The sequence below is a fragment of the Hyaloscypha bicolor genome, assembly GCF_002865645.1.
Source record: "Hyaloscypha bicolor E unplaced genomic scaffold K444scaffold_58, whole genome shotgun sequence".
Classification (NCBI taxonomy): Eukaryota; Fungi; Ascomycota; class Leotiomycetes; order Helotiales; family Hyaloscyphaceae; genus Hyaloscypha; species Hyaloscypha bicolor.
Window position 1 is genome coordinate 426602 of NW_020194560.1, and position 26421 is coordinate 453022.

Consider the following 26421-nt stretch of genomic DNA (forward strand, 5'->3'; position numbering starts at 1 on the left):
AAAGTCACATGACCTCTGCACGCTGGTTGGTCGCATAAAGATTGCAATACCCCTTTTCGGTCTAGCGGTGATGATGGGAACCACGGCGATGAGAACCGTGGTACTCGTCCAAGCTTACATTGAAGAGGTTAGCTTTACCCGTGCTATTAACTCGGAATTAAATTTTTAGTTTTATCTTGCTGCATCTCACGTTCCTTCTCTTCCCAGAACATCGAACAGAAACGCGAAGTGATTCTTCGAACTACAACACGTACGATCAAAAGGAACAACTGCTTTACTCTTCAACACATACCTAACACAACAATTCACACGAAACACTTCGGCCTTCGAACCAGCTTCTATACAAACAAAATAGCAAATAGCAAACATGGCAGAACAAGCACGCTCAGGAGCTGTCTTCGACTTCGGCGATGTCCAAGAAGCTCTGGAACAGTCAACCAATAATGTACAGCAGCCGCACGCACAATCGCCTCCAACTCTAGAACAAGCCCTTGGTAGAATCGCTGAGCTCGAGGCAGTGAATACAACGCTCCGCCAGGGTTATGATGATCTTCACACAGAATATCATCGCCAAAAAGAAGACCATGAACGAGCAATAACCAATGAAGACGCCGTAGAAGAAGAGCTTGAACGTGCTCGGGAGCATCATCAGGAACTAGAGGAAGAAAACCAGGAGCTGCGAGGTCAGATTCGAGAGTTTCAAGGTTTACTGGCTGCGCTAGAGAGGAATCCTAATAGGCAGGGGGCATATCACAGGGCAGTTATTCGATTCGCGCGTGCAAATCTGAGGATAGAAGAGCTTGAAGAGCGTAATCAGCAATTCCAGGAAATTGCCGAGAGGTTGCAAGGAGAGGTTGCGCAGCTGTCTGCTCGTTTGGAGTTAAATCATGAAGCATTTCAAGGTTTGCTGCAGGAGATTCGTGGGCGTCTCGCGAGGGTGGTAACAGCATACTGGGCCAGCCGAGAATGAGGCATAACAGAGTCTAAATTGTAATGTCTGCAATTCCTCATTCGCATCTTGCATATTCCAAAAACTGACGATTACTTAGTTTGACCCAGCTGCTCCTGCCCAAGTATAATCAGCAGGAACGGTGGTATATTTGGATTGTAGCTGGTGTTTGATTTGTAGAACTGCATTTATAGTACAATAGACGGGATAGAAAATATATATATTTATGGAAGAGATTAACTTCTTCTTACAGGTATCATTTAGCAGAAAAGAAATTCTGGGTTGAAAATCCAAGATTAACGAGGCGATTAAAGAGCGCGACACAAGTGACAGTATTACGCAGCTGCTTAGGAAACATCATGTGCATTCAAATCCTATTTTTTGCACTTATTGGAGAGGCTCAGCTCAAGGTGCAACCGTGTTAACACAATGAAATGCGCCCATCGGTATTCAATATATCTGCTCTCCTTGACCTCTCTATGCCACCCTGGAGTCCCATCCTACAGGTCCGCAAACCAACTCGCCGCTTATAATACCAGGCTTTTGTCAACTCCCTGAACGGATACGATTGAAATTGCATTGTAACAGGCGTTCAGCAGTGTACCCGTCTCGCAGCTCACCAGGTCAAGATACCTAAGTTGCGGTTGCTCCATTAGCCGGAAAGGGGCTCGCTTCGCCGGCACTACCAATCCGAAGCATTCAAATATCGAGCTAGCTGAATGAAGCTAGCTTTCTGTTATGAGAATTGAACTTGAATTTGTGACGCATTTATGACATATGGCCTCTTCCACTATGTTAGCATTCTACATTGAGTCACTTAAGGCTTGGCCAGAGTCGGGGTTTGGGTTGGCTCCGAAGTAGGTTCATACTTTCCGTCTCAGGAGCTGCCAGACTTCGTGTTTTCAGAAGATATCTCAAAAATTGAGCTCTGAGCCTCTTTTTGAAACGGTGATACTAATATAGAAATAAAGTAATACTACACAGAAGCAACATATGAGGATCTCTTCATGAAAAGTCGCTCGGCCGACGATGGCTTCGGGTTTTCTGCCTATTTAAGAACAAGCCCTCGGTTCTCGAATTCTCCCCGCCAACCCCCAGGCAAATTCAAATTCTCACATAATATTACATTTCAACCTTCTCTAATGTTCAGCGGCGGCCCATCTGCTGAATCCTCTCTTCCCTTGCCTCCATTCATTTAGGTAAGAGCTTATGCGGTAACATATCTTCGAACATTTCTAGTTCCTGCTGGTGGCGGATATCTCATCAGTCGTCCGCCTGTGACCCAACGGGATCCCAGCAGCCCTCGCCTCATTCTGACCGCCCAGTCTTCGCACCATTTCTTCGAGCTCCCCAATTCGTTGTATATCTCGCCCCATCAAAGCTTTGGTTCGATCATGCTCTTGTTCTTGCTGACGATAGGAAGTGTGGAGCTCGTCGTATCGTCGGCGGAGATAAGCAGTTGAAGCTTCGAGTTGCTTGATTCTCTTGATTGCTTCTTCGAGATCAAATTCGACGCTTGGACGGGGTTGGTTGGCCATGATTGTTTCTTAAACTTGGTGATGTGGCTGTATGGGAGCAGGTTCAAAGATTGTAATTTCTTGTTTTGTCGATGTTCGTGGAGGAAGACCTATGGAATTTGAACGGAACAGGAACTGCCCTCGAGCCCTAAATGACTTGCATCAAACCCTACACCGCACAAGATTATCGCGATGAATTATTTCGGCATGCAAGAACATATCTAGTCGATATCAAAATTACGGCAGACGTCTTCAGGCTAAAAGCCGCTTCTAACAACGGTACACCTCGGGAAAAGATCCGAACCATGTTCAAATTATCAAGCCCTAGGACTGGGACCGACACGGGCTCGATAGCAAAACGAACCACATGGAACCAGGGTTCAAAATGAGAGAAGTGGCGCTGCCCAGTGTGTCAAAGGATTATTCAAGTTATTCAAGTTATTCATGAATATTCATGAATAACTTGAATAAAATATGAGTAACGAGTAGCTTAAAAAACTTGAGTAAAATAGAATAATTATTCATGAATAACATGAACAACCATGAATAATCACGTGGAAGTCACGGGATCATTATAAATCGACATATATTTAAATTTAAAAAAAAATAAACTAAGGTACCTATTAAGCAGCCTTATATAAGCTAAGCTAGAGCTTATATAAGGCTACTTAAATATCAATTTTCTATAATAATAAACTGATTATCCTCCCCAGAATCTTGGTTTTTTTCCTTTTTCTCTCTCTTTTTCTCTTCTTTTTTAGCCTCTTCTAATTCATCTTGAAATAACCCCCAGCTTTTTAAGCAAGATATTATCTCAAAGGTACTCTTATTAAGTCTATTACGTAGTTTAGATATAATAAGAGCACCCTGAGAAAAAAACCTCTCACTAGCTGCCGAGGAAGCCGGAATTCCTAAATATTTCCTAGCTATTAAAGCTAATACAGGGAATCTAGCGGCATTAGACTTCTAATAGTCTAAGGGCTTAGTCTATATATATATTAGTACTAATATATTAAAAAATATTAAGAGAATATCGGATAGATATTTAATAGAATTTAAGTAAAGTTTTACTTACTTTTTTATCTTCTCTTTTTTCTTCTAAATAAGTTATTAATTCATCCTCTATTTTAGAGAACGAATTAGTAATATATATATCCGAGCTACCAGAATCGGAATCGGAATCGGAATCGGCCATACTAATATCCGAAGTATTGGATCTAGCTTGAGATATATTATAATCGTATTTATATCTAAATTCAAAAATTAGTTATTAAAATACTAAAAGCTAATAAAAGGAAGTACTTACACGTTATAATCAGTCTTTAATCTATTATATATATCCGAAGATATACCGCTAGATAAGCCAATACTAGTTAATCCTTCTTGTTTAATTCGAGGATCAAGAATAATAGCCAAATATAAAGCTTTACTTTTATTATCTAAAACGCCTGTTTTAGGATAATATTTTCGAAGCTTAGCTATACCCTTATCTATAGTATCTGTAAATACTTTGTCCTATTAAATATTAGTATAAAAATATTAATAATATAAGAAGAGTTTAAGAAAAGACTTACTTTAAATTCCTTTTTGAAATTTTCCAATTTATTATATATTTTATATACTTCAGGTATAATATAATATATAGTAGGATAGTTTTCGGCTTGTAATTTAGTCGTTGCTTTAACAAATATTGAAATTATATTTAAAATATTATTTAAATAAGTAATTTCAATATTAGTTAAAACTAGACTTTTATTTTTAAAAGCCTTCGAATTAGAGCTATTAATAACTACTTCAATAGCTTTATATATATGTAAAAAGTTCTTTAACATATAATAAGTCGAAGACCACCGTGTTTTTTGATCTATAAATAATTAGTATTAATTAATAATTAATTACTTACCAAGTTGAGGAAATCGAGCATTTTCTATATTAAAAGCTTTAATTTGAGCTTCTAATAGCCGTCGGTTTTCTTGATTATATTTAAGAATTATAATAGTCTTTCGAACCTTTCTCCAAATTAATAAATCTATAATTTATTAATAAAACTCTTATAAATTATAAAGGGAACTTACTTGTTACTTGTTCTGCTTCTCTTTCTTCTTCTCTATCTTCAAGTTCTTCTATTTCTTGCTCGTATAAATCCGTAGAATAAGAGGTATCATAATCGTTCTTAATAAGAGCTTTTAAAATATCTTGAATTACCAAGTTTAATACGTGAGCTATACAAGGAATATCTCCTTGAAATTTAATGCCTTCCTTATTATAATGCTTTATAAAAGCCTTTAATAAGGTATCGTTTGAGCTAGCATTATCTCGAGTAATACTAAATAAAATATATTAGTAATTATATAATTAATTTAAATTTAAATTACTTACCTAGTAATATTATATTCAATATTATATTATTTTAAAGCTTCTAATAAAACAGAAAGCATATAAACACCGGAGTGTATATCGTTTAAGTCTTTCATAGCTAATAAATAAGATTTTAATTTAAAATCCTTATTTATAAAATGTCTATAATATATTAGTATATATTTTACTTAATAATTATTAGAATATATAAACTTATATAGTAATTCCAAGAAAGGCCTTTTGATTTATACCTGTCCAAGCGTCTAAAGTAATAGAGAAGGTTCCTTGAGAATTAATATTCTCTTTTAACTCTTCTTTAATATTTAAACTCTTTTCGATATAGCATAATTTAAGCTCATCTATAAGAGCCTTCGAGTATATAGCAGGTACTTGACTATTAAATATTAGTATATAAATAAATAAAGAATAAGGTAATAAAAGCTTACTAATTTAAATAAGATATTAGCTTTTTAAAGCTTGGAGTAGTAATAGCCCGAAAAGAGATATTATTATTAATAATAAAATTTAATAATAATCTCTTAAAGTAATTAATAGTAAAGCTTTCTTCTCGTTGTCCCGATTGCTTATTAAAAAGGCTAGTTATAGTTATTTGTGAGACTTGACTAGAAGCTTCACTTTCACCTATTAAATATATTAGTAAATATTTCTTTTTAATTAATAATAAAATAACTTACTATTATTATTACTATCCTTAAGATTCTTAAGGTCTATAAATCTATGGGAATGCCGAAAATGAGAGTAATAATTACTCGTAGGAGCGTATATTCGTTAATTAAGCCATGTTTTACTATTAGATTAGTTAGTAAAAAATTTATTAAAAATTAATATATTAACTTATGAACACCCTCTAATTATACATTTAATAGTGCATGTACGGAGGTCCTCGATATTCTCTTGTATAGGATTTAGCGTCTTTTTTAAGTAGCCTTTCTTAAAAAGAGAAGCTTGCTCATCGAGTGGTCTTAATTCGAAATCGGGGTGATTTTGACTTATATTAAGCTTGATTAAGGAGTCTTGAGATATTTTCGAGTATATTGAGTATATATAAGGATATGTGTAGTATAAAGTAATATAATAAGAGTAATGGTTGATTTTTTGTAAGTAATTAAAGTATAAGAAAGAAGTGAAATCGAGGAAAACGACGTATTCTTATATAAAGTTCTAATATTCTAAAGTCTGCTTTATGATTCTTCTGATTATAAAGGTTTGCTTTAGTCCGAAGATTCTAGTTCTTTGATTTCTAATTTTTAGCTCCTATATTAGTAATTTAATATAATTGTAATTCACGGAGGTTCTGGAAGTATCGTTGAGGTTCGATTCGCTTACCAAGCGCCACTACCACCTGATTGGCTAGTGAGGTGGCGCCAGGTGCGGGACCACCCGAGGCCTTACCTAATTAGGCTAGCTTATCACGTGCACAGATCACGTGCGTTATTCAAGTTATTCATGAATATTCATGAATAACTTGAATAATATATGAATAAAATATGAATAACGAGGTTTATACTTGAATAAAATAGAATAACGGCCGTTATTCTATTTTACTCTATTCATTTGACACACTGGCGCTGCCTGGACCCTTTCACGGGAGACCCGAATTTTCGGTACCGTATTAATGCCATCCTCACGGCAGAACACCCGAAGAATACGCCAGCAACCCTAACCTACGGGAGCCAAAATGGTGTCCGCTGTGACGTCTGGAAAGCGCGATTCTCCAGTCCAGGTTGGAACCCTCGCGTACATGTCTTCCCTTACAGGCCGCACCTAGAGCTCCTTCTCATCAGAAAACAAGATCAGACAATTCCACAACCACAACTATTCCTCAATCTTTCAAGATCGGACGACAACGCAAAAGTTCAGACAAGCACCAACTAACAATCAAACCCGTTCAAGCGCAAATAACCATCACAAACATCAACATGGAGCACCGCAAGCGTAGGCAGCCTCTCGACAAGGGACCCGAGGGGATCAATCAACCAAGATGGACTGGTCCAATGACACCGGCCGCCCCGGCTCATCACCAGCAAATGTCGGCTATACTCGCCGAACAATCCAGCACCGCAACTACCCACAATCATCAACACAGCATCGCCGAGATAGGGGGACCCGTTCAACTTGCCATCAATCCAGTCTACCAGCAAGCCCAGCAGCTTGACATTGTACAAACCCAATCTATACAAGCACAAGACAACATCGACTCTGAATTGAAGTACGTCAAATATGAGCAATCCCTTAACGAAGGCTTCGACGCCGCCCAAGAACTCAACGCCCAATACGAAACATCAATCCAAGGAAAAGACGCCAAGCTCAATCAAATGCAAGCTGAGAATGACAGCCAAGTTAAAGTCATCGACAGCCTCGGCAAGCAGAACGCGGCGCTCAGAGCAGAAATCCAGAACATCACTACATCTGGCCAGCAGAAGCTCAAGGCACTCCAAGAGGCGAGTGAAGAGAACAACAACCAATTCAAGATTTCCAAGGCGAAGACTCGGAAATTAACACAAGACGTCGTCAACCTAACCACCATTATCGTCAATCTTGGCAATCAAAACACCGTGCTTGAAGCTAAAATCTTTGAGCTAAGAAACAAACCCGACACATTAGAGCTCTACAAACCCATCGACAACCTCTGCAAGAAAAACACCGCCCTTGGAACAGAGAACCTCAAGCTTCGAAATAACCTTACCGACATCTCTGCTCTTGCGGAAGTAAGGGCGAACCTGCTCAACGAGGCGGCAGATGCCGAACAGCAGCAGGCTGAAAGGAATGAATGGGACATCGAGCAAGACAATCTGCTCGAACTGGTCGACGACCTCAACGACGAGAACACTGTGCTGAAAGCAGACAACAATAAGCTGCAAGAAGAGCTTCAATCCGAGTTTAGAATTGTGGAGCAGTTCAATCACGCGCAAGATGAAGCTCTTGCCGAGATTGAGCGTCTTGGAGAAGAGCGCCGGGGGACAATTCGACAGTACCAACAACAGGCGCTCAATCAGATCGAATCCAGCAAACGCCAGTTCGAGGAAGAGATCCAGAGAAATACTGCTTCAGAGCAAGAACTGCGGGACAAGATCACGGGTCTCAAGGCCGAGAAGGCTCGTCTTGAAGAGCAGATTCGTGAGCTGAACGAAAGGTCGAGGATTGCATGGGATATGATCCACGACAACGATGCGAGGATCCATTGGGATAATAGACATTGGGAGGAGGAGAGGGAGAGTCATATGGATTATGAGCAAGAATTGGAGGAGGTGAATGAGAGGCTAAAAGAGCGGGTTGAGGAGTTGGAGAAAGAGACGACGGAGAAGATCGACAAGCTTGTGGATGAGAAGATGGAGGTGTATAGCCAGTGGAGAGAGGAAGTCAAGGATTTGAAGAAGGGTATCCAGGAGGGTGCAGATCCCAATAACGTGCTCAAGGAGCAGATTGGCACACTCCAGGCCCAGATCCGGGAGATGATCGCAGAGCGCATGGCAACCCATACCAAATCTCGAATGTCCCCGGCTTCTGCTTGGCCATTCTCGAGACTTTATCCTCCGATCCCTCACGATGAGAAAGAGGACCAGAACGATGATGCATCCGAAGCGGAAACCAAAAGCACCGACACACTGCAAGCATCATCTCCTGTCTATAGCATTCCTGACCCTGAGCAGTACATGCTTGATGGGCTCGAAGATGACGAAGCTCAGCCCGAGCTCACCTCTGGTGACTCTGAGCACAACGATTCCGAGATCGACAATGCTGAGAATGGCGATGCCAACAGCGAAGAACCGGAGCCTGACGATACATGGAATGGCATCTGGGCCGACAGCGACAGTTCTGAAAACAACGACACCGATGACGACGATACTGAGCACAACCACTCCGAGAACGGTGATGCTGACAACGAAGCATCCGAGCATGACGATTTTGAGAGCGACCAGGAGGCGATCGATGACGCCGAAACCGACGACTCCGAGAGCGAAGACTCAGACAACATCAACGACATCAAGTCCTTCCTCGCGCACACCGCACGCCTCTACCTCTCCGGCCTAACCGCCCACAATGCCGTCAAAATGGGCAAGATCTCCGGCAAAGAACATGCCCGACAACAAGAAAATCTCTTTCTCAGGCTCGACACTATCAAGAGATCGCCAAGCCGCGACCGAGCACTAGAGATCTGGACGACGATGAGAGAAGGGATGCGGGGGATTGGGGATGCTGATCGACAGATGGAGTTCTTGAAGGAGACGATTAGGGTTATGGAGGAGAGGGAGGGCTGGGAGGAATCGATTGAGGAGGTGTTGGCGCGTCTTCCGAGTGCTAGGAAGCGGAGACGTAGGGAGGATGATGAGAAGGTGGAGTCTTGGGCGGAGAAAATTGTGAGGATTTCTCGACCGGAATTCAAACGCAGAAGAGTATAACGCGAGGTGGATTATTAGATTGATTTGGCACTTGCCTGACGATCCATGTATTGCAGTGGTAGGAGGTTAGATGGGAAACATACAAATTGACAGAAATCAGATGATCAGAAGCTCTTCGTATCTAATACCACTCGTGAAGTGAAGTAGTAGTGTACACGGCCTCAGCCATCTTATGCCCGTCCCTCCATCCATGCTTGCTATTGAGACATTCAAAGAAATCTTCCTCCATCTATCCCATGTTCTTACACCAGCTCGCTTGTGACGTTCGAGAATTCGCCCTTCTCCAGCTTCGTCTTCCAGAAAATGGGATTCGTGTCGCTGAAGCCATGCTTGACCCATCCATCCTCCTTAACGTGATACAAATTGATGAAACCACCAGAGTACGCATCTCTGTGGGTTGCTGCAAGGATACTTCGGCTTCCCAACTCAAGTGCTTCTTGCTCGGTCAAATCATATCTGTATTCGGCGTCCAACACACCATATGCAAATGTCTGTCCAGATCCAACGCAGAACAAGTTCCCACTCAATCTTGTGCCATCAGAATCGATGTAGTAAAGAGCCGGACCCTCGGAAGGAGTGACGCCAGCACACATTGTGCCCATAGACAGGCCCATTCCTTTGTAGGAGTAAACGAGGTTGGCAAGGATTTTCGAGGCAGCTGCTACGGAGATGCGGCGTTTGTGTCGGAGTTCGTGCAGTCGACATTGCATGCCTAGGTATGCGAGCCAGTATTGACAGTCCTATCACCCAAATATCAGCAGCAATTCAGATTGGCACCCGCGGGCTTCATAGCCTGACTAGATGCCGTATCACGAGAATGAACTCACAGCAGCACCACCAGCCATTGTACCCAATAAACAGTTGTTGATCTCGATGACCTTCTTAACCGTCTGACTTGCAATCCAGTTGCCCGCCGTTGCTCTGGAGTCCGTCGCTACGATAATACCACCTTGGAATCTGAATGCTAGTGTTGTCGTACCATGTGCGATCTTGATGGGGCAGTTTGGGTTGGCATGGTCGTCGGTTGCAGCTCGGAGCCAGGCTGAGGGCTGTCATAGTGAAAATCATCAGCAGACGCCCAAGACAGGGACCACCGAGCTCCAGGAGCTCTGGACAGAGCCTTAGATGATTGGCAGCAACTTACTTGCGCGATAGGTGGCATGGCAAACCTGAGGGACAGGCTCGGAGCCGGATTGTAGAGGTCCACCTGGTCATCTTGGTTGTAGTTCTCCTTCTCAAACATCGGCTTGCTGTACTGTGCGACGAGGGTATCCATCTTGAAATATCGTGAATGAGTGTTATGAAGAAAGGAAAGGTCGTGGGGATGGAGATGGGGAGGTGAGGTCGTAGGTGTTGATGGAGCTCCAGGCAAGCTTCGTCGCGCGTCAGCAGTCCCTGACGCTAGTCACCCTGGCACGTGACCTTGCATACATCTTCAAACTTTCCCCTCTTCCCTTTCGAGTGCTTGTTGCAAAACAGCCAATCTATATCCGCGGATAATGGAAATTTACTCTCCACCATTTTTTGGCATGTCTATCCATTATTTGCGCTGTCAGACCATCCCTTCCATGTTCTAGGAGTCCCATTCTTGATGAAAGGTGCCCGGTATTTGGGAGAAAAGAACCCTTCCAACCGCATCAGTACGGCGTGATGGAGCTTTATTGCATCGTGAAAGTCTCTATGTAGTCTCAGCAGCATCTCCATTTCGACTTTCTCCGGCAAACCGATGGTTGATCAGTGATCAAGTACTCTTCTCAAGCCTCATCTCTCACGGCATCACCACGGGTGACTTTATTTATCGGCTCATTCATTTGCGGACTCTGCGGACAAGCGTCCGCCAGTTCACCAAAGATCAAGTATGCACACGTAGGTATTGCAGCATTCAGCTCAAGCAGCAACGCCGATGTCTCCAATTTGTGAGGCATTAGCTGATCTCGTGCTGAGGTGGAGTTTCACTACAGGTGCTAAGCAGGTTAATGCTTGATTGTTGCCACCGCAGACGCTACAACTTGCTAACAAGAAGGTCATCAACTCTTCTATCACGTCTACATTTAGACTGTACCGTTTCCGTAAGCATAGTCCTGACTTTGACCAGAACACTTCTCACTTCACATACGGAGCCGACTGTTGATGGAACGTACATCACCAACATCCTTGGCACTCCCTCCTTGGGGGCCGGTTCGACCCCACTGACTTCATGATGTCAACACGCAAGGCAACGAAGGATCCCAATTCACACAACCGGCGGCAACCCACTACTCTGCCCTCAAAACGTACATGAAGATATACTTTCCAGCCGCAGCCCCCCCCACTCATCAGCTATATCTCCCACACCCTTTGCCCACCAATTTACGACGGCTCCCAACATACTTACCCCCTTCGCCCAACTCCACCCCTTGATCTCAGAAATAGTGATCGCATGCAGTTACATCAGCATAGCCAAGGGAAACAACACCTACAACTGCAGGTTCTCTATTGGGCCAACCCGTTATCGCGGCGATATTCCATATGCTTTCTGGATGCAAACAACACAACCGATAGTCCTGTTGCAAATGTGGGCACAGCGCTGGATATGTAGAGATACATCACTGCTTTTATTGTCACCGGGGATCCGAATGCGTTCCAGAAACAGACCGGGTTACTGACTTTCCCGAAATACGGGAGCGAGGCGAACGTGATGAGTTTTAATTCGACGTTTGTGCATGTCGTTGATCTGATGAAGGATCCGAGGTATGTTTTCTCCTTGCCGAATTTGATTCTCGTTTCATGGAAGTGTGCTGAAAGATGGAGTCTGTTGTTAACATCCATGGCTCTGCTAGATATGCTTGGTGGAAGCAGGGTCTATGCCTGTAGAGAAAAGATATCAGCCAACATGAAAAGGCTATGAATCAAGTCATCCCCGGCGGCGAAGGTATTTGTGCACGATCCGATTCCATTGTCATGCAAGGCTTTCCAATCAAGGATCTGAATACAATACATAATTTCACTAAACAAATTAAGGCATATAACAGTCACGTGAGCAAAAATATGTTCCACATAGTGACAGCGCTAATCGCGGCAGCTCTCCCAACAATATTCCAACACATGCGAGTTCCCGAAGCCATTATCCCGGGCCCTGACAACGAAGCTCGCTGAACGACAAGCACATCATCTATTCACATTGAACAGCAGGACCAGTGGTGCCTCCTCTTAGAAGACACATCCTCAATGACAACAACCCCTGAGTTCCGTTCACCGCTCAAACCAGAGCTTTCTCCCGTAGCCTGGTTGTGATAAGTTTTTATGTCTAATGTTCGAAGGCTTGGAAAGTACCAGGGTCTCCAGGTTGAGGCTTTGGGTCTTCTTCCTCTCCTTTTTGAAGAGCCATGCCCTGTCCCAGCCGATGATTCGAGTTTCCTCGAGTGAGGATGATAATAATTTCTTGACTTTTGGTGTGGACGGCGGTGGTATACATGTTCTCGCGTGGCCTGTAGTTGCCGCTTTAGGTTTCTTGTGCAAGAGTTGACGACAGAGATTGTTATTTCTGCGAAGAGGTGAAGAGATACGAATGAGATTTCCACAATCTGGTTGGATTCCAATATGAAATATATACAGAGAATGGTACCGGGAAATGTTGCTTTGACTCATCTTCATGAACAGAGTTCGCACTTGCGCAGTTGAGTGGACCAGACATCACTCTCCCTTCCTGCACATTTGCGCAACTCTCACAGAGTGGACAGCTACCTCTCTCCCGAGTCGCGGTCCGAGTCGCACGACATCTCGGGCCGCAAATGCGTAGAGAAAGTCGGTCTGGCCCCGCTGACGAAGCAGGGTTGTGTGGGGACATCGGGTCGCACTTGCGGATTTCACGGACTTGACTCCTCTTCCAGCCTTCCTAGCCTTCCGCAGCCACGACAAACTAAACACCTGCTCAAGCCGCCACTACACGATCCCGATTGCCCAAAGGATCACCTCGTATTTACGTGAAGAAGGTTGGGTACTACTATGGCTTTCGATCCGCCGGCAGCTCGTCTGCGGGAACTCGGACGGAGCGGATAAATGAAAATGCCTCCCGTGCACAGTCCAAACGGTGCTCAAGTTGTCCTCGCAAACGGTGGAGAACATTGAGTAAGGAGGTGGTTTTGGTCGACTCTAGGGCCAGGGCTTGGGCAGAAAGACGCATGAGGTGGAACTCCCCAGCATGTCAACATCGTCCAGTTGGCCTCGAAAGCTGACCGAAGCGTCCGCGCAAGACGCAAAATGGGACCAGTGCTGGCGCTGCAGCTGGCAAAAGTATAAGCAACTTGGCCTTGAGGTGCTCGGGAAAGTCTGCCTTGGAGAAAGTTGAGAAGTTTCTGGGGCCTGCCTCATTTTCTAGAAATTATTTGTGCTCAATTGCGAGCGACAGCTTCTCTTACCGGGACATCAATCTGAATCAGAGCTGGGCCGAAACCGAATCGGGGGTTCAGCCAATTGCAGTCCATCGCGGGATACAGTCCCTCCACTTTCCCACGGCACAGCCCCCTATTCTGCGCAAATGCGCAGTCTGTTCCTGCGCATCTGCGCATTTCACGTCACCTATTTCGGGGCTTTTGGCGTCTTTTTGCCCCCATTCAGACACCGACATTTGTCTTCTTGCGCCAGCCATTGGCCAACCCAAATGTCATTCCGCCTCTGCACCCACTGCGCAGGGTTCGCATTCAGAGCCTCAAAGCGGGAGCATTGTGCTATATTTGAGGGCTGCTAATACGGCGAGCGCTTCAGAATACCACAGATTCGGATATTTCTCGGATATTTCTCGCAAAAGCTTTCAGAGAAGATCACGAGTCAGATTGTGTCTTGCCCCCCCTCACGTCGCTCCCTGTATTGAGGATGTCGCAGCTCGTCTATGAAACGGATCCTGAGGGGAGGCTTGGAAGAATAAGCAATGCGATATTGGCGCGTACTTCCATGTCTACCTCGCCTGATTTCCCCTCCCACACCGAGGATGGTCAAAATATTTCCGCCGAAATGGCAAGATCTCCCTCTCGACCACGGACAGCGACAGAAAGCGAAGCCTCAGAAAGCCAGAGGCCGAAGCCAGATTTTTCAAATCTTCCTTCCCGCAAACCATCAGTAGATCAATACATGCTTTATTCATCTTACGAAGAATCTGGACTGGGACAAAGCCCAAGATCAGCAAGCAAACCACGATATGATGGAATCGACGATGGTTCAAATTCCAATGGGGATTTGGACTCACAACAAGAAGCGATTCGAACCCCGCCATCAGAGTTAGGCTCAACTTCGTCAAAAGTGTTTCAATACCCCGAAGTGCTCATTAGCGTGCGTCTGGGAAGAGACCACTCCTTGAAGAGTGATGAAGACGATGAAAAGATGCAGCAGCTCCTGCTAGAAACGCTGGGGAATTTGTCTGGAGCTACTCAAGGGACTATGACAGGGGTTAAAATCCAGGATATCTACAAAGGCTTCTCAACCTTATTGATCCTCAGTATACCCATTGCACTTTGGAATCTTATACGAGAAGACCCCGCCTTCTCCTTTATTGGCTTCGTGAATACGAGCAATTTTACTCTACAGTCCACTACGAAACGAGAGTGTCTCGTGGTTCCGGCTGCGCCTAGAGCTAGAGAAGAGACCACGAAAGGGAAAATCGTGATGGCCGAGCACCATCAGCTCACCCCTTCAAGTAACATCATATCAGAATGGTATGTTACAGGCTTCCATGGGAACGGATAGATTCCGATTATTGACTACCTCTAGCAATGATGATGAATTTCAAAACCCCCCGATTTTTGATAGTTCATGCAGCAGGGCATGGTGGAACCCAGAAGAGCTTCCGAGCCATCCACATCACGATGAGGAAGCCGGTTCCAAGATCAAAATGGATTCTTCGGAACCGAAGGCTACCTTCGCAGGATTTTCGGCTGACGAAGATGACGAACTCGACGATGAGGAGTCTTCTTTCGAGAGTGAAGAAGATTCTTTCGAAGAGCGCTGGATCCCCACGGACGAAGATCTTGAAACTAGTGTTTTACAAGCCACTGGAAACAACCTCGATCTAGCTGCTCGATTAATCCCTCCGCTCTATGAGATGTTTCAACAAGAAAAGTCCTCTGTCGTCGGATTTTGGGAGCCATCCTACCGACAAAAGCCAGGGAATTCTTATGACCAAGACTCAGGTGAACAAGGCGATGGGGGCGAACCTCTTGGTAGCTATACTGATCAGCATGCGAATAATCGAAAGAGACAGAGGGAAAACGATGAAGAGCATGGCCAAGGGGCTGACAATAACCAGGACAGAGATAGGGATGGTGACGCCCGGAATAATGCAGGTAGCAGTGGCGGAAGTCCCAATTCGCGTCTTTTTGCGTGCCCGTTCAACAAAAGGTATCCATCAATGTACAATGGGCTTTACAGATCTCCAAACGCAAGGAAAGGGGAGTACAAAACTTGCGAGTCAGGATTTGACACCGAGCAACGTTTCAGGTAAGCTTTAGCTTTCCCAACTTCGGAGTCCAACACTCATAAAGCCAGAGAACACCTGGACCGCATACATCGATGCGTTCAATGCGAAAAATGTTCTAGGAAATTTACGGAACCACCAAAACAACGAAAAGTGAACTTCCAAAAGCATCTGTCGAACGGAGAATGCGGCGATGCTCCACCACCTCTCCACGAAGGTCTCACTGAGTTGCAATGGGCTGAGATTAAAGCCTTGCCGAGTCGGCCTCGATCCGTATCTAGCAACGGCAAACCCAAACTTACCCTGATAAGGTGGAACCTTTTCTGGAATATTATTTTTCCCGGGGAGTACCCTCCAACGCCTTGTGAGTTCTGATCTTCGAAAGATACGTTCAATTCATCCTAATGATTTCAGGGTGCATTGCAGTTACAACTCCAAATGAGCAACTCTCATCGACTCTGGAGGAAGATTTAACCGAATTCAAAATGTGTTATGATGTCGCCATGCTTGGCATAAACGAAGACCTCGACCCCAAGGATAAGGCTGCACACGCTTTTCGGTTCTGGCGGACGAAAAGAGATGTCGAAAAGCAACAATCCTTGCGCCGGCCCCAGCAGGAAGTGGAACAAACTGTATTTGAAGAAAAAGCAGCACAACCTGCATGGAATGAGAGCAGCTGGTCAAATCTGAAGGCCACCTTTCCAAACCAATACCCGGCTCAGAGACGAGATGAGATGCGAGGCTTTCCGTCAAACCAGCAATTTCCACAGAACACTCTTAATCGACAAAATCTCCAGGACATATTTCCTACTCCTCGGCGTATTTTAACAGATCCTGATTTCAGCAACCAGGCTTACAGAGCGCTGCCGGTACCCCCCCAGCGTCCCACAACTCCGCCGGGACCAAATCTCACCAAATCGTTGGGCCAACTGACCATGTATCAGCTTGGATACGTTGACCCAAAAATCAGTTATTGTGGCAGCATACAACAGCCAAATGCCTTCTCTCAAACTTCAAGCTTGGCTTTAGAGTCTCAATCTGTCAACACCCTGGACTTTAGTGATATTGCAGACTTCAGCGGCAACTCAGCCGGTCACGGCCAATACAGTGTCAATGGAGGATTCGATATGAATGGAGCTCCCCAATCTCAACAGACGAGTCCAACTTCTCACCCAGCACAATCCTACCACCCACTTTACAATACAGATCAAATTCAACAACACAACATCCAGCAACCACAGGGCTACGTTCCTCCGTCTTGTATAACGCATAACACGTTCTCTGCCTATCAACCGATGCACTCGCAGCAAGACACCATACCCTATCGGAGACCAAATCCAGATCGAAACGTTCAGACCGGCACGCCAAGTTTTCATGATCCATACGCAGAACAGGATGCGTACAGTCGTGATTAAGTTGGATGGGGCAATGAGGCAGAGCGAAAACACATCATACTTTGCACCAAAAGGCAGGGACTCTCAGCTCCGAGCATAGTAGTAATTGACTATAAAGACGAAACCCGCTCCTGTTCAAACTTGAATCTTTAGTCTTTCGTTCCCAAAGTCTTTAAGAGCGATCACAGTCCAGCGAACTCCTTGGACGTCGCGTAGTGAGGATGCTAATGAGGTTTCCCCTCCGCGAGCAATTTCCCTCAAATCTTGCGTCGGTCAAGAGTCAAGACAGATGTTCCTCGTTTTCGAGGCTAGTGGTCCCGATAAGACCACGATGCGCGGATGTCCCTTAGTAGAACCGGGTATGGAACAAGATTGGGGCCTTCGTTGATAATGGAGATGAACAGTGTTTCTTATTAAGTGCTCGTATCCTTGGATTTATACCCAAGCACGCCGAGTAAGTAGAACATCAGCGCTGCTCGCCGTTCTCGCTCTTTCCTTCAAAGTCTTTCTCAATCTTTTCTATCATGGATCTTCGATTCCTAAATTCTTTGTCAGCCAGTGCGAGGCGTTTGTTCATGCTGCAATTGCCCGGTTAGTGAGTTTCAATCATGTGGCTACGATTGCTTCCTAGGCTCTGGCCGTCTTTCCTCCACACAAATCATTCATCATCACATGGTTCACCGCCGAACCTGAAAGTCAATCATAAAACCAATCAACCAAACCGGTACTAAGCAGGCGAAGTGTCAGTTCCATCCAGTTCGCATTCCTCATTGAATGATGTTTACTAAGACTGAGATAGCAGAAGTTGTAACACAGCGAGGGAGTATAGCTGGGGTAATAAGTTCGAATGGATAAGTGTAAAGAAAGCTGGAAGGTGGGGAAGAGTTACTCCTCGCCAGCCCAATTTCCACGCATGTCCGTTACAATGTGTGTTATCCTACCTTTTCCCGTCGCGTGACTCAGATCATCTCAAACTAACGTCATATCCTTAAACCTCGACTGTACATACTCTCCGCAGTTCTGCACGTAAGCAGCACCAACAACAAAGTAATGTCCGCTGTGACTCTGTGAGGTTCCGCGCGGAGGATCATGGATTCTGGCACTCCGGCTATACAACACACCCAGTCTCTCGACCTCGTTTGTTCGGGTCCCGAGCCAATACGCTCGTCAGTGGCGAAGGATAAACTCCTCCGACCAGCCATAGTGGCGAAGGCACGCACCAAGTAGTTCATTACGCTTGTATGTTGCGATACGTTGCTGAGGACAGCGCTGGAAAGTGCCGTGTAGTCCAAGCTTTCGGAGGTCGTGTTCTTCGTGTATTCCGGAATTTATATGCAAAATTGCTTGTATTCTTCATCAACTGTCTCTTTAACCAACTTGAAGTAATGCTTCCAGTCCCTGAAATCCAACCGAGGCCAGCCCGGCCTCAGACGATCAAAGTTTCTTTCCCAACGGTCTGCCCTGCAGAATCTCGAAAAGTGTCGCTGGAAGCATGCCTTGTGATGGCGTATTTACCAACTCGCAAGTTGCCAAGAATAGCGGGCGGCATATCGATAGCAGGTCTCGGTTGATATCATCAGAGGTGAGTCTTTCAGGCCAAGCATTCTGGAGCTCGCTGTCGATTTCCAGGACCGTGAATGGGCCAGAAGCAAACGTGACTTCGAACAATGCCAGGCCCCTGGCTTCCTAAAATTAGTTACTGTCACTCAGGACTCGAGGGGGCACGAGGGGAAGCGCGGAAAAAGACTCTGGTGGGAGGGAAATCTCCGGCCGCACTCGACGTGAATTGCTTCAGCAAGTTCCGGAGATATACCAGAAGATTCCTGGCGGCGCGAAATATCGATCCGCTCTTGCAACCAGGATCTCTCACGACGTGTTCTCCAGTCCGGAATCCACGATGGCACTTCACGAGTCTCAGTGCCCTCTGCGTCAAGTAAGAGACTGATCGAAACCCCACTCCTCAGCAAATCCGTGCAGAAGCTGTGGTAAATCTTCATTTCTGACTCTTCATACTTAACATCCGATACCTCGACCTTGAGCTTTTGAAGAATTCCATGGACAGCGTAAGCTCGATCCTTGTTGACTGTCGCGTCTCGCTTCTTGGCCACGCGCATTGTTGCTCGAAATAAAGTTCGATCAGTTTCGAATGTCGGTTCTTCACTGATAAAAACCGGCATAGGTGGGGGGGGGGGGATATTTTGGGACTTCCATTGGTCCGCTGGAACACTGACTTATTATAAAATAGCCAACAACAACGAACATTAGGGGAAACACAACATACGCGGCGTATTCCAATTGATACGTAGGAGCTCCATTGGAAGTGCCATGGAAAAGATAAGGGCAAAGAGGTAGCCATACGCAAGGACAGCCGATATCAATAATGGCGAGTGGCTCCAGGTTGCTACTAACGAGCTCTGATAGGCGCTCCAATCGAGGAGAAGGCGGTTGTCACCCCTATAAGGAGAGTCTGGTCGATTGCCACTGTCACGACGTCAGATCCCAGGCCTGTTGGCATCCATAAAAGGGGTGTTACCGATCGCGTCTCTCATGTAGCTAATGCCACGAAGAAACTCGTCAGGATGCAGAGAGCGGTCCCCACACATAAACATGAGATCTTGTGCGAGAATGAGCTCTTGAAAGGTCCAAAGGCGAGTGAACCACCTGCGGCCTAACAGGTCCACCGTGTCTTCGTCGCTGTATCGCTTGTTCACGATCTTCCGCAATATGTAACGGGCTGGGACGGTTAACATCGAGAGTCAAGTCGGGGAGGCAGGTGTACTGAATTATTGAAGAGAACAGAAGGCATGGCTGTCTTACCAATTATTTCGTAGAGGTTGAATAGCATGATCAGCTGGCACCAAAACCATAATCTCGCTATCACTCGCTGCGAATGGTCAGAGTGCAGTTCCTTTGAATCCCTATCATACAAATTTGTAGTCTCAAAGCCTTTTTTAGCATGCCCATTGCTCGATTTGACTTGTCGTTGCCTGGCCCAAGCAATGTTACAACAACCCGTGACCACGAGTAGACGTCCTTCATGTTAGGGATCTGGACCGTCTTCTCGTTGGCATCAGCCTGGCTGATGCAGACTGTATCATTCCATCTGACAAAAGAGCGCGGGTCCCCATTCCCCGGGAGATCCTCGACCCACCAAGACTCTTTCTCCGTTGGCCCAGTCACGTGCGACTTGAGCAAAAGGGATCCATATCGGCTCTGGGTGAGAAACGCATCATCCTTGCTAGTACCCGTTCGTACCTCCCACCAGTTACTACTGGTGGTTCGTGAAAGCGACTGGGCCAAATCACGTGCACGTTATTTAAAGGGCTCACTTTTACCCCTGTTAAAATACCAAAATTTTGAGATTTTTTTCAAAAGTGCTCAGAAAATTCTAAAAAGTTCACAGATTGTGAAGAACACTCTAGCAAGCCCGAATGTAATGTTAGTTTGTCAAATATGGTTTTGAACGGTTAAGAGGTGTAGGCGCAAACCCTTTGAATAATTTGCACGTGATTTGGCCCAGTCGCTTTCACGAACCACCAGTTACCACTGGTGGGAGGTACGAACGGGGAGCAGCCTGAGACCGCTCGAAGAGTGAATATTCTGCCGGGCGGTGAGCTTCTGCCACTTTTTTGCAGGATCCACCCACCAGGTTTATGCTCGGCTCACCCCTGCTGAGCTACCTAGCTCCGTAGGGCTCCCGCCAAGGCGGGTTTTCATTCCTTCAGCGAACCCTGAAGCAAGCTAATCCCGCTCTCTAGCGTGTTTCATCTAACGCCACAATCGACGCAACATCTCCTGGCAGGTTTCCATTGGCAGCTTCGAATCAAAACACGAGAGGGCTGTGGCCCTCTTAGCCCTCTTAACACCCGGGCAAGACATGATGACGTACACTGGGGAGGTGGAGGCGATTCTAATCGACGAGTGTTCCGCCTTTAAATTCATCTCCCAGTTCTAGGAGGACTCCATACTGTACTTGTTTACTGCTGATCTAAATTGTTTTCCTCGTGTCGACTAAACGGCGGACTCCATTATTGTGTATATCGAGCAAGGGGCTCAAATCTCGCCGAAAGTGTTGACGGCGACTCTTTCCGCCAAAGCAGTCTCCTACAATGGACCCAATCACTGAAGAGCAATTCCTAACATTGCGTCACTGGGCGTTTGCAATAAAACGGCGTCCGGGAAACAGTGCGAAACTATTCTTGAAATTGGAGAAGGGTCTCACTGAAGAGCAGATCGACAAGTGGTGGGATGATGCTATGGTACAAATTTCGCAGGGACCATGTCGTAAGAGAAACCACAACTCCATGGCACCCTTGACCGATCCTGACCCGTATATCCAGAGCTGAAATTCTCTCCTGCCCCTCCTCCGCACCTTGACACAAATGATCCCAATGACTCTCAAAGTCATCAGAATCTGCCCCTCGGGTCGCTCCTCTCGGCTTACGAAATTCCACAAATTGACCAGTTTTCGTTGACTGATAATGCCGGTCAACTCAATCCACAGGAAGTCGAGCCACCACAGGCTGCACACCGAGTCCAGCGCTGCTCCAGCGCTAACTCGTCCCACAGTAGCTACTTGGGGTCCACAGCCCCGTCGACCAACAGGGCTAGCTCTCTTCTTTCTGTGCCATCTGAAGATTGGGAGGGCATCAATGGTCTAAATAGACTGTCGGGTGCTTCCTATGGGTCATCTTCACTGACCGATAATACATCTTCATCGTTGTTCTCTTTTACCGAGCTATTGGCAGAGGAGGAGGGTAACGGGAATTGCCTCCCAGAATCTATCGACCCTGCCAAGTTGACCACTAATTACCATTCTCTGGCCGGACCTTCCACCAAGGTGCAACAGCAACGACACCCAACCTCCTTGCCCACTCACGGTAATCAGCAAAGGAGACCACAAATTGCCTCTTCCAGCTCTTCCACAAGTGAAAATTTACCGAGATCCGACAAAACATCGGGGAGTTTTGCATGCACTGCCTGCCAACATTCCTTCTCTGGTAAAGGAGAATGGAAACGCCATGAAGGCTCCCAGTGTGAGCCACAAAGACTCTGGATCTGTATGCTTAGTGACCCCGCAATATCAACAGAGAACGGATGGATTTGTGCCTTTTGCCTCGTCCTATGGCTAGGTCCGGATCGCGCGGGTATTGATACGCATCTTGAAGAAGAACACAAAGTTAGCCAGTGTAGCAGGAAATCTGTTGAGGATCGAACTTTCAAGAGAAAAGACAAACTCAAGGACCACGTACATCGGGTTCATGCCTTGTCTGATAACTCGAGGTACTGGCGCGCTTGGAATCAAAAGACTGCCCCTCAGGGTAAATCGGCATGGGGATGCGGATTTTGTGGCGCATTTTTGTTCACTTGGGAAGGTTTGTTTCTTGAAACCTTCCACCTCTCAAATGTCGGCTGACCTTTGGTGATCGCAAATAGGCAGATTGGAGCACATAGGCGAGCACTATGAGAAGGAGCATCTCGATATATCACAATGGTCACATTCGCTTACGATTAAAGGACTATTGAGACAACCAACTGCTAGCTTTAATATTCAACAAGAATGGAGGGACCTTGTCAAACCCCACGGTGATAATAACCTAGGATGGTTGAGAGAGGACGCTGAAGACCTGAAGCGCAAACTGGAATTCCGCGAAGGAACACCACGAAGCCTTGCTGCCGAGGCACTCAAACTGGCCAAGATCTTAAACCAAGATGGCATCCCATCATCCGCAGACAGTTTTTGGAAGAACCGCGTTGGGCGATCCAGTACACCACAAGATCTAAACGAAGCTGGCGATAAGGAGTGGCCACAAAAGCCAGTTGCCCCATCCCTGTGTTTGCCAGGAATCGCCCAAGTGATAGAGAATCAGAGCCCGTGGAACCTCCACATCGTTGATGGGACGTCCCGCTGCTCTGGAGATACTGCTATGATTGGTTCTTTACCGGATGTTGAGATGCGAGACATTACTTCGAATTATAATGTTTGATCTGGTAAAAAGGGCATTTTTTCTAACTCATATCTTTGATATTGGGTTTCCGGGTTAGGAGGACAGTGGACTTCATTTAGAGCGGGAGTCCGCAGACACCTCTATAAAGGTATCTAATCTTCAATCACCATTTTGTTTCGCCAAATTCGAGCGAATCGAAGCTTCGTAGTATACAATCATAATGCGTATACTTGATATATTATATTTACGAATGCAGTGAAACTTAAGTAAGCTCATAGAGCCTCCCTGCTTTTAATTCATCTGCCCCTGTCGACAACCTCTAGAGGTATATCGCTTCTATGATCCCCCAATTCCGCAGCTCTTCTCCTTCCAAAAATTTCCATGTCAGGCATCCCTGGAAGCAGGAAATTAAAATACAAGGCCTGGAATACAGCACAGCTAAAGTCATAGCCGTGCCAGAGTATGTAATAAAGGTAGATCGAAAGAAAAATCATGGATAGCCGGGGTACAAAAGAGGCCAGATGAGCTCCACGTGATGGTGCGCATGCTCAGGATGCTAAGGCATACTTGTTCGAACTGAGTGTACGCTGGTACACTGTAGTTTATATACCGGATGTATATATAGAGTGCTTGCCCCGCGTGAGCTGAAAAATCAAGTCGTCAACCTCCAAAACATTGCAACAATACTCACCTTCGGCTCAGGTATGCTCGCCCTCAGCTCGGGCTAAAGAAGCCGCTGCTCACATCTGGAGAGTAAAACAGAACCAGCGAAAGAAAAATTTAATCCCAAGTCTAGCAATAGTCTCAGACGACGCTTCATCCACTTCGCTTCCAACGCAGCTAGTTAGCGCCGCCGCCTTGTGGTCAAGGGGGTTAAGATCCATAACAAAAATAGAGATAGTTGGGAATAGGTTTGTCATATATTCAGGGTAAAGTTGGCAAAAGGTAAAATTTGTGAACTTCAAAGGAAGGATATCTAGACCAAGACGATGAATAGGTAAGGCGACGCGAAGGCGGATAAAAACTGGTACTTGTTCGGCCGGGCTCACCTGGGTTCTCGCTTAGCCCGCTTACCAGGTGAGGGAGGGCAATACGCAAAAACCAGCAATACGCAAAATTTTCCCTAGGTATATAAAACTAAAAAAAATTAGCCTACTATAACCCTTATTTTTCTTGTAGATTATAATTCGTAAACTTTATTTTCTAATAAATTGTATTCTAGTAATTAGCTTTAAATCTTTATATTAATTACTTGAACTTTATTCTTATTATTTATTTTAATATTCTTTTTCTTTTACTTTATTATAATTTCCTTATATTTCTAAATAATCTTATTAGCCTTTTCTTTTCTAGCTAAGTACTTTTTTTTTATAAAGCCCAAATCTAGTATTTTTTATTTAATAAAAACACTAAATAAAATTAATTTCTTTAATATTGCCTTTACTTTTTCTTATATATATAAAATAAAAAGAGTAATAAATATTACTAGGCAAGCTCTGAAATTTATATATATATCGCTGTAAAGAAAGCTCTTCGATTTTCCTGCGCCTTCCAAAACAGTGAATCAAGAATCTCAATCAGTTGCATTTCCTGCTTCCATTGCATCTTTCCGGAATCTCCTGTAGCCAACTTGAGCATCTTTTCCGGCTTTCACAGCCTTTGTAATATAATTTGCCCAGCGACGATTATTAAAGGCATGAGCAGAATCTGGAGAGGTTAGATGTACTCATTTAGAATGAAAGCCAGGTCTATTGAGACTTGAGGGACATACCGAATAGTGCCCGTATGATTGCTGCAACCCCACCAGCAGCCATCAAGAGTGGAAGCACTTGTGAAAATGTGTACCCCTGTTCCTGCCCAACCAGGAACCATGCTTCGACCTCTTGCTTGCTTCGGAGAGTGACGTAGCGACGGAGGGTGAAGCCGACGAGGGTGGTACTGCCAAGAATGCTCACTGTCGAAAAGAAGGTGCTTGTGTAGCGGAAGAATCGGCGTACGCTGGTCGCCTCGATCTTCGCACGATCTTTCTCGTACAAGGCTTCACCCACGTCGTAGATCACGACAACATATGCCATGATCGCAAAGATTATGAGGCAGCTAACGATTGTGGAGTTCCAAGTTGCGTTCGCTGCATATTTTAACGCGTTATCTATGAAGTCTGAGGCTGTGGTATTGGAGGTGTTGGTCGCATTGCTGGCTGTAATGTTGCTCGAAAGGTGTGTAGCGAGATTCTGGGAGGTGCTCGATGAAGAATTTCCATATGTTGCAGCAATGTCTATGAAGCATTGTGCTGGTACGACAGCCAAAGAACTAGCTTCAAATGGGAACGTTTTGCTGTCCGTTGCTGCAATCATAAACAAGGATAGTACGAGCTGTATGCTAACCAGAATAAGGTGGTAGTACCCTGTCGCAATGTTTCTGTTGACAAAGTCGGGGATGTTGATCAATACATTAAGTTGCGTAATGACCGACAAGACCAGCATGATGCAGACGAGGTTGTAGTGATATGCTGAGATAGTGCAAGCTTGGTTGGCGACCACCCAAATAAGTGCGAAGCCAGCAAGAAGTTGTTGTTGGAAAAGGTGTTCCATGACACTTTCGATTGTGTGAATAGCCCTTGGGTACAACGGATATTTGTTCTCGACTTTTTCGTTCTTGTTGAGTAGATGGTGCATGTGAACCTTATCGGCCAAGAGGATTAGAGATAGAATGAGCACGGTAAAGGTAATGCCTATAAATATTCTGACAACCTGTAGATAAAGTTAGCTCATCGAAAGAAGTTGAAATGGAGCTAGAGTGGACTTACTGTCTTGCCCGTAATGTCATTGTTTGGAGCAAGCTTCTGGGGAGTTGACAGAACTGTGACGTTAACGAAGGAGGAAAGAGTGTTGCATTGGGAACTTTGCTGCACAAGACAAGACTCAAGTGGGAAGCCCATAGCGAGAGCAGTAATGAGCAACAATATCAGCTGTAATTGTGCTTGGTTGGGTTCGTTGGAGGGGATAATGAGGAAGAGTAGCAGAACAACGGAATGAAGAGTGTCAAAATCGAGAAGACGAAGAATTGTCAGATATATAACAGACACAGCATGCGAATGAACAGAAACACCACCAATCTCTTTCGCCTACAAGGGAACGCTTCATTTCAGCAAAGGTGTGGTTCCGTCAATTTTGTTAGAGCGGTGAAGGCGGAGTCAAGGTCGGTCTCGTGCACCCACACATGTTTTGTTTGGGGGCGAAAGCGGGATCGGGGTCGGGGTCGGCCTCACCCCACTTGGGAGATGTTTTGGGATGTGTTTGAAGAACTTTAAGACACTGCCCAGTCTGCCGTCCATTTTCCGAATCCGTGCCTTGCATCTGTACTCCGGATAATCCACCCTCTTCGGGCGC

The 26421-nt window shown here is 45.3% G+C and overlaps 10 protein-coding genes across 10 annotated transcripts; 4 read left to right on the top strand and 6 right to left on the bottom strand.

The window, feature by feature from the left end:
* Positions 1-367: 367 nt before the first annotated feature.
* K444DRAFT_629173 (uncharacterized protein) lies at positions 368-970 on the top strand (the record flags this gene model as incomplete). Its single annotated transcript, XM_024883023.1, has 1 exon — positions 368-970. One exon carries the CDS (start codon positions 368-370, stop codon positions 968-970), a length of 603 nt encoding a protein of 200 aa, XP_024737588.1.
* Positions 971-2184: 1214 nt separating this feature from the next.
* Positions 2185-2487, bottom strand: K444DRAFT_629174 (uncharacterized protein; the record flags this gene model as incomplete). Its single annotated transcript, XM_024883024.1, has 1 exon — positions 2185-2487. The coding sequence occupies one exon, from the start codon at positions 2485-2487 to the stop codon at positions 2185-2187; it is 303 nt and encodes a 100-aa protein (XP_024737589.1).
* Positions 2488-3141: 654 nt separating this feature from the next.
* Positions 3142-3432, bottom strand: K444DRAFT_721061 (uncharacterized protein; the record flags this gene model as incomplete). The annotated part of the gene is made up of 1 exon (XM_024888509.1): positions 3142-3432. A coding segment is annotated over one exon (291 nt), but the record flags the coding sequence as incomplete, so codon positions are not given.
* Positions 3433-6764: 3332 nt separating this feature from the next.
* On the top strand, positions 6765-9245 carry K444DRAFT_629175 (uncharacterized protein; the record flags this gene model as incomplete). Its single annotated transcript, XM_024883025.1, has 1 exon — positions 6765-9245. The coding sequence occupies one exon, from the start codon at positions 6765-6767 to the stop codon at positions 9243-9245; it is 2481 nt and encodes an 826-aa protein (XP_024737591.1).
* A 242-nt stretch (positions 9246-9487) lies between these two features.
* Positions 9488-10521, bottom strand: K444DRAFT_528065 (putative proteasome component PRE2; the record flags this gene model as incomplete). Its single annotated transcript, XM_024874683.1, has 3 exons — positions 9488-9985; positions 10073-10294; positions 10390-10521. The coding sequence occupies 3 exons, from the start codon at positions 10519-10521 to the stop codon at positions 9488-9490; spliced, it is 852 nt and encodes a 283-aa protein (XP_024737592.1).
* Positions 10522-13911: 3390 nt separating this feature from the next.
* K444DRAFT_663056 (uncharacterized protein) lies at positions 13912-17563 on the top strand. Its single transcript, XM_024886777.1, has 4 exons — positions 13912-14932; positions 14988-15713; positions 15762-16054; positions 16105-17563. The coding sequence occupies exons 1-4, from the start codon at positions 14097-14099 to the stop codon at positions 17103-17105; spliced, it is 2856 nt and encodes a 951-aa protein (XP_024737593.1). The 5' UTR covers positions 13912-14096; the 3' UTR covers positions 17106-17563.
* A 1159-nt stretch (positions 17564-18722) lies between these two features.
* Positions 18723-19433, bottom strand: K444DRAFT_387485 (uncharacterized protein). The gene has a single exon (XM_024872407.1). The coding sequence runs from the start codon at positions 19259-19261 to the stop codon at positions 18791-18793; it is 471 nt and encodes a 156-aa protein (XP_024737594.1). The 5' UTR covers positions 19262-19433; the 3' UTR covers positions 18723-18790.
* On the bottom strand, positions 19375-20025 carry K444DRAFT_387449 (uncharacterized protein). Its single transcript, XM_024872406.1, has 3 exons — positions 19902-20025; positions 19618-19818; positions 19375-19565 (listed from the first exon to the last, which is right to left on the bottom strand). The coding sequence occupies exons 1-3, from the start codon at positions 19927-19929 to the stop codon at positions 19489-19491; spliced, it is 306 nt and encodes a 101-aa protein (XP_024737595.1). The 5' UTR covers positions 19930-20025; the 3' UTR covers positions 19375-19488.
* A 1019-nt stretch (positions 20026-21044) lies between these two features.
* On the top strand, positions 21045-23231 carry K444DRAFT_612397 (uncharacterized protein). The gene is made up of 3 exons (XM_024880125.1): positions 21045-21368; positions 21425-22459; positions 22521-23231. Exons 1-3 carry the CDS (start codon positions 21194-21196, stop codon positions 23069-23071), a joined length of 1761 nt encoding a protein of 586 aa, XP_024737596.1. The 5' UTR covers positions 21045-21193; the 3' UTR covers positions 23072-23231.
* Positions 23232-24605: 1374 nt separating this feature from the next.
* Positions 24606-25970, bottom strand: K444DRAFT_663059 (uncharacterized protein; the record flags this gene model as incomplete). Its single annotated transcript, XM_024886778.1, has 3 exons — positions 24606-24739; positions 24804-25782; positions 25839-25970. 3 exons carry the CDS (start codon positions 25968-25970, stop codon positions 24606-24608), a joined length of 1245 nt encoding a protein of 414 aa, XP_024737597.1.
* Between the last annotated feature and the right edge of the window lie 451 nt (positions 25971-26421).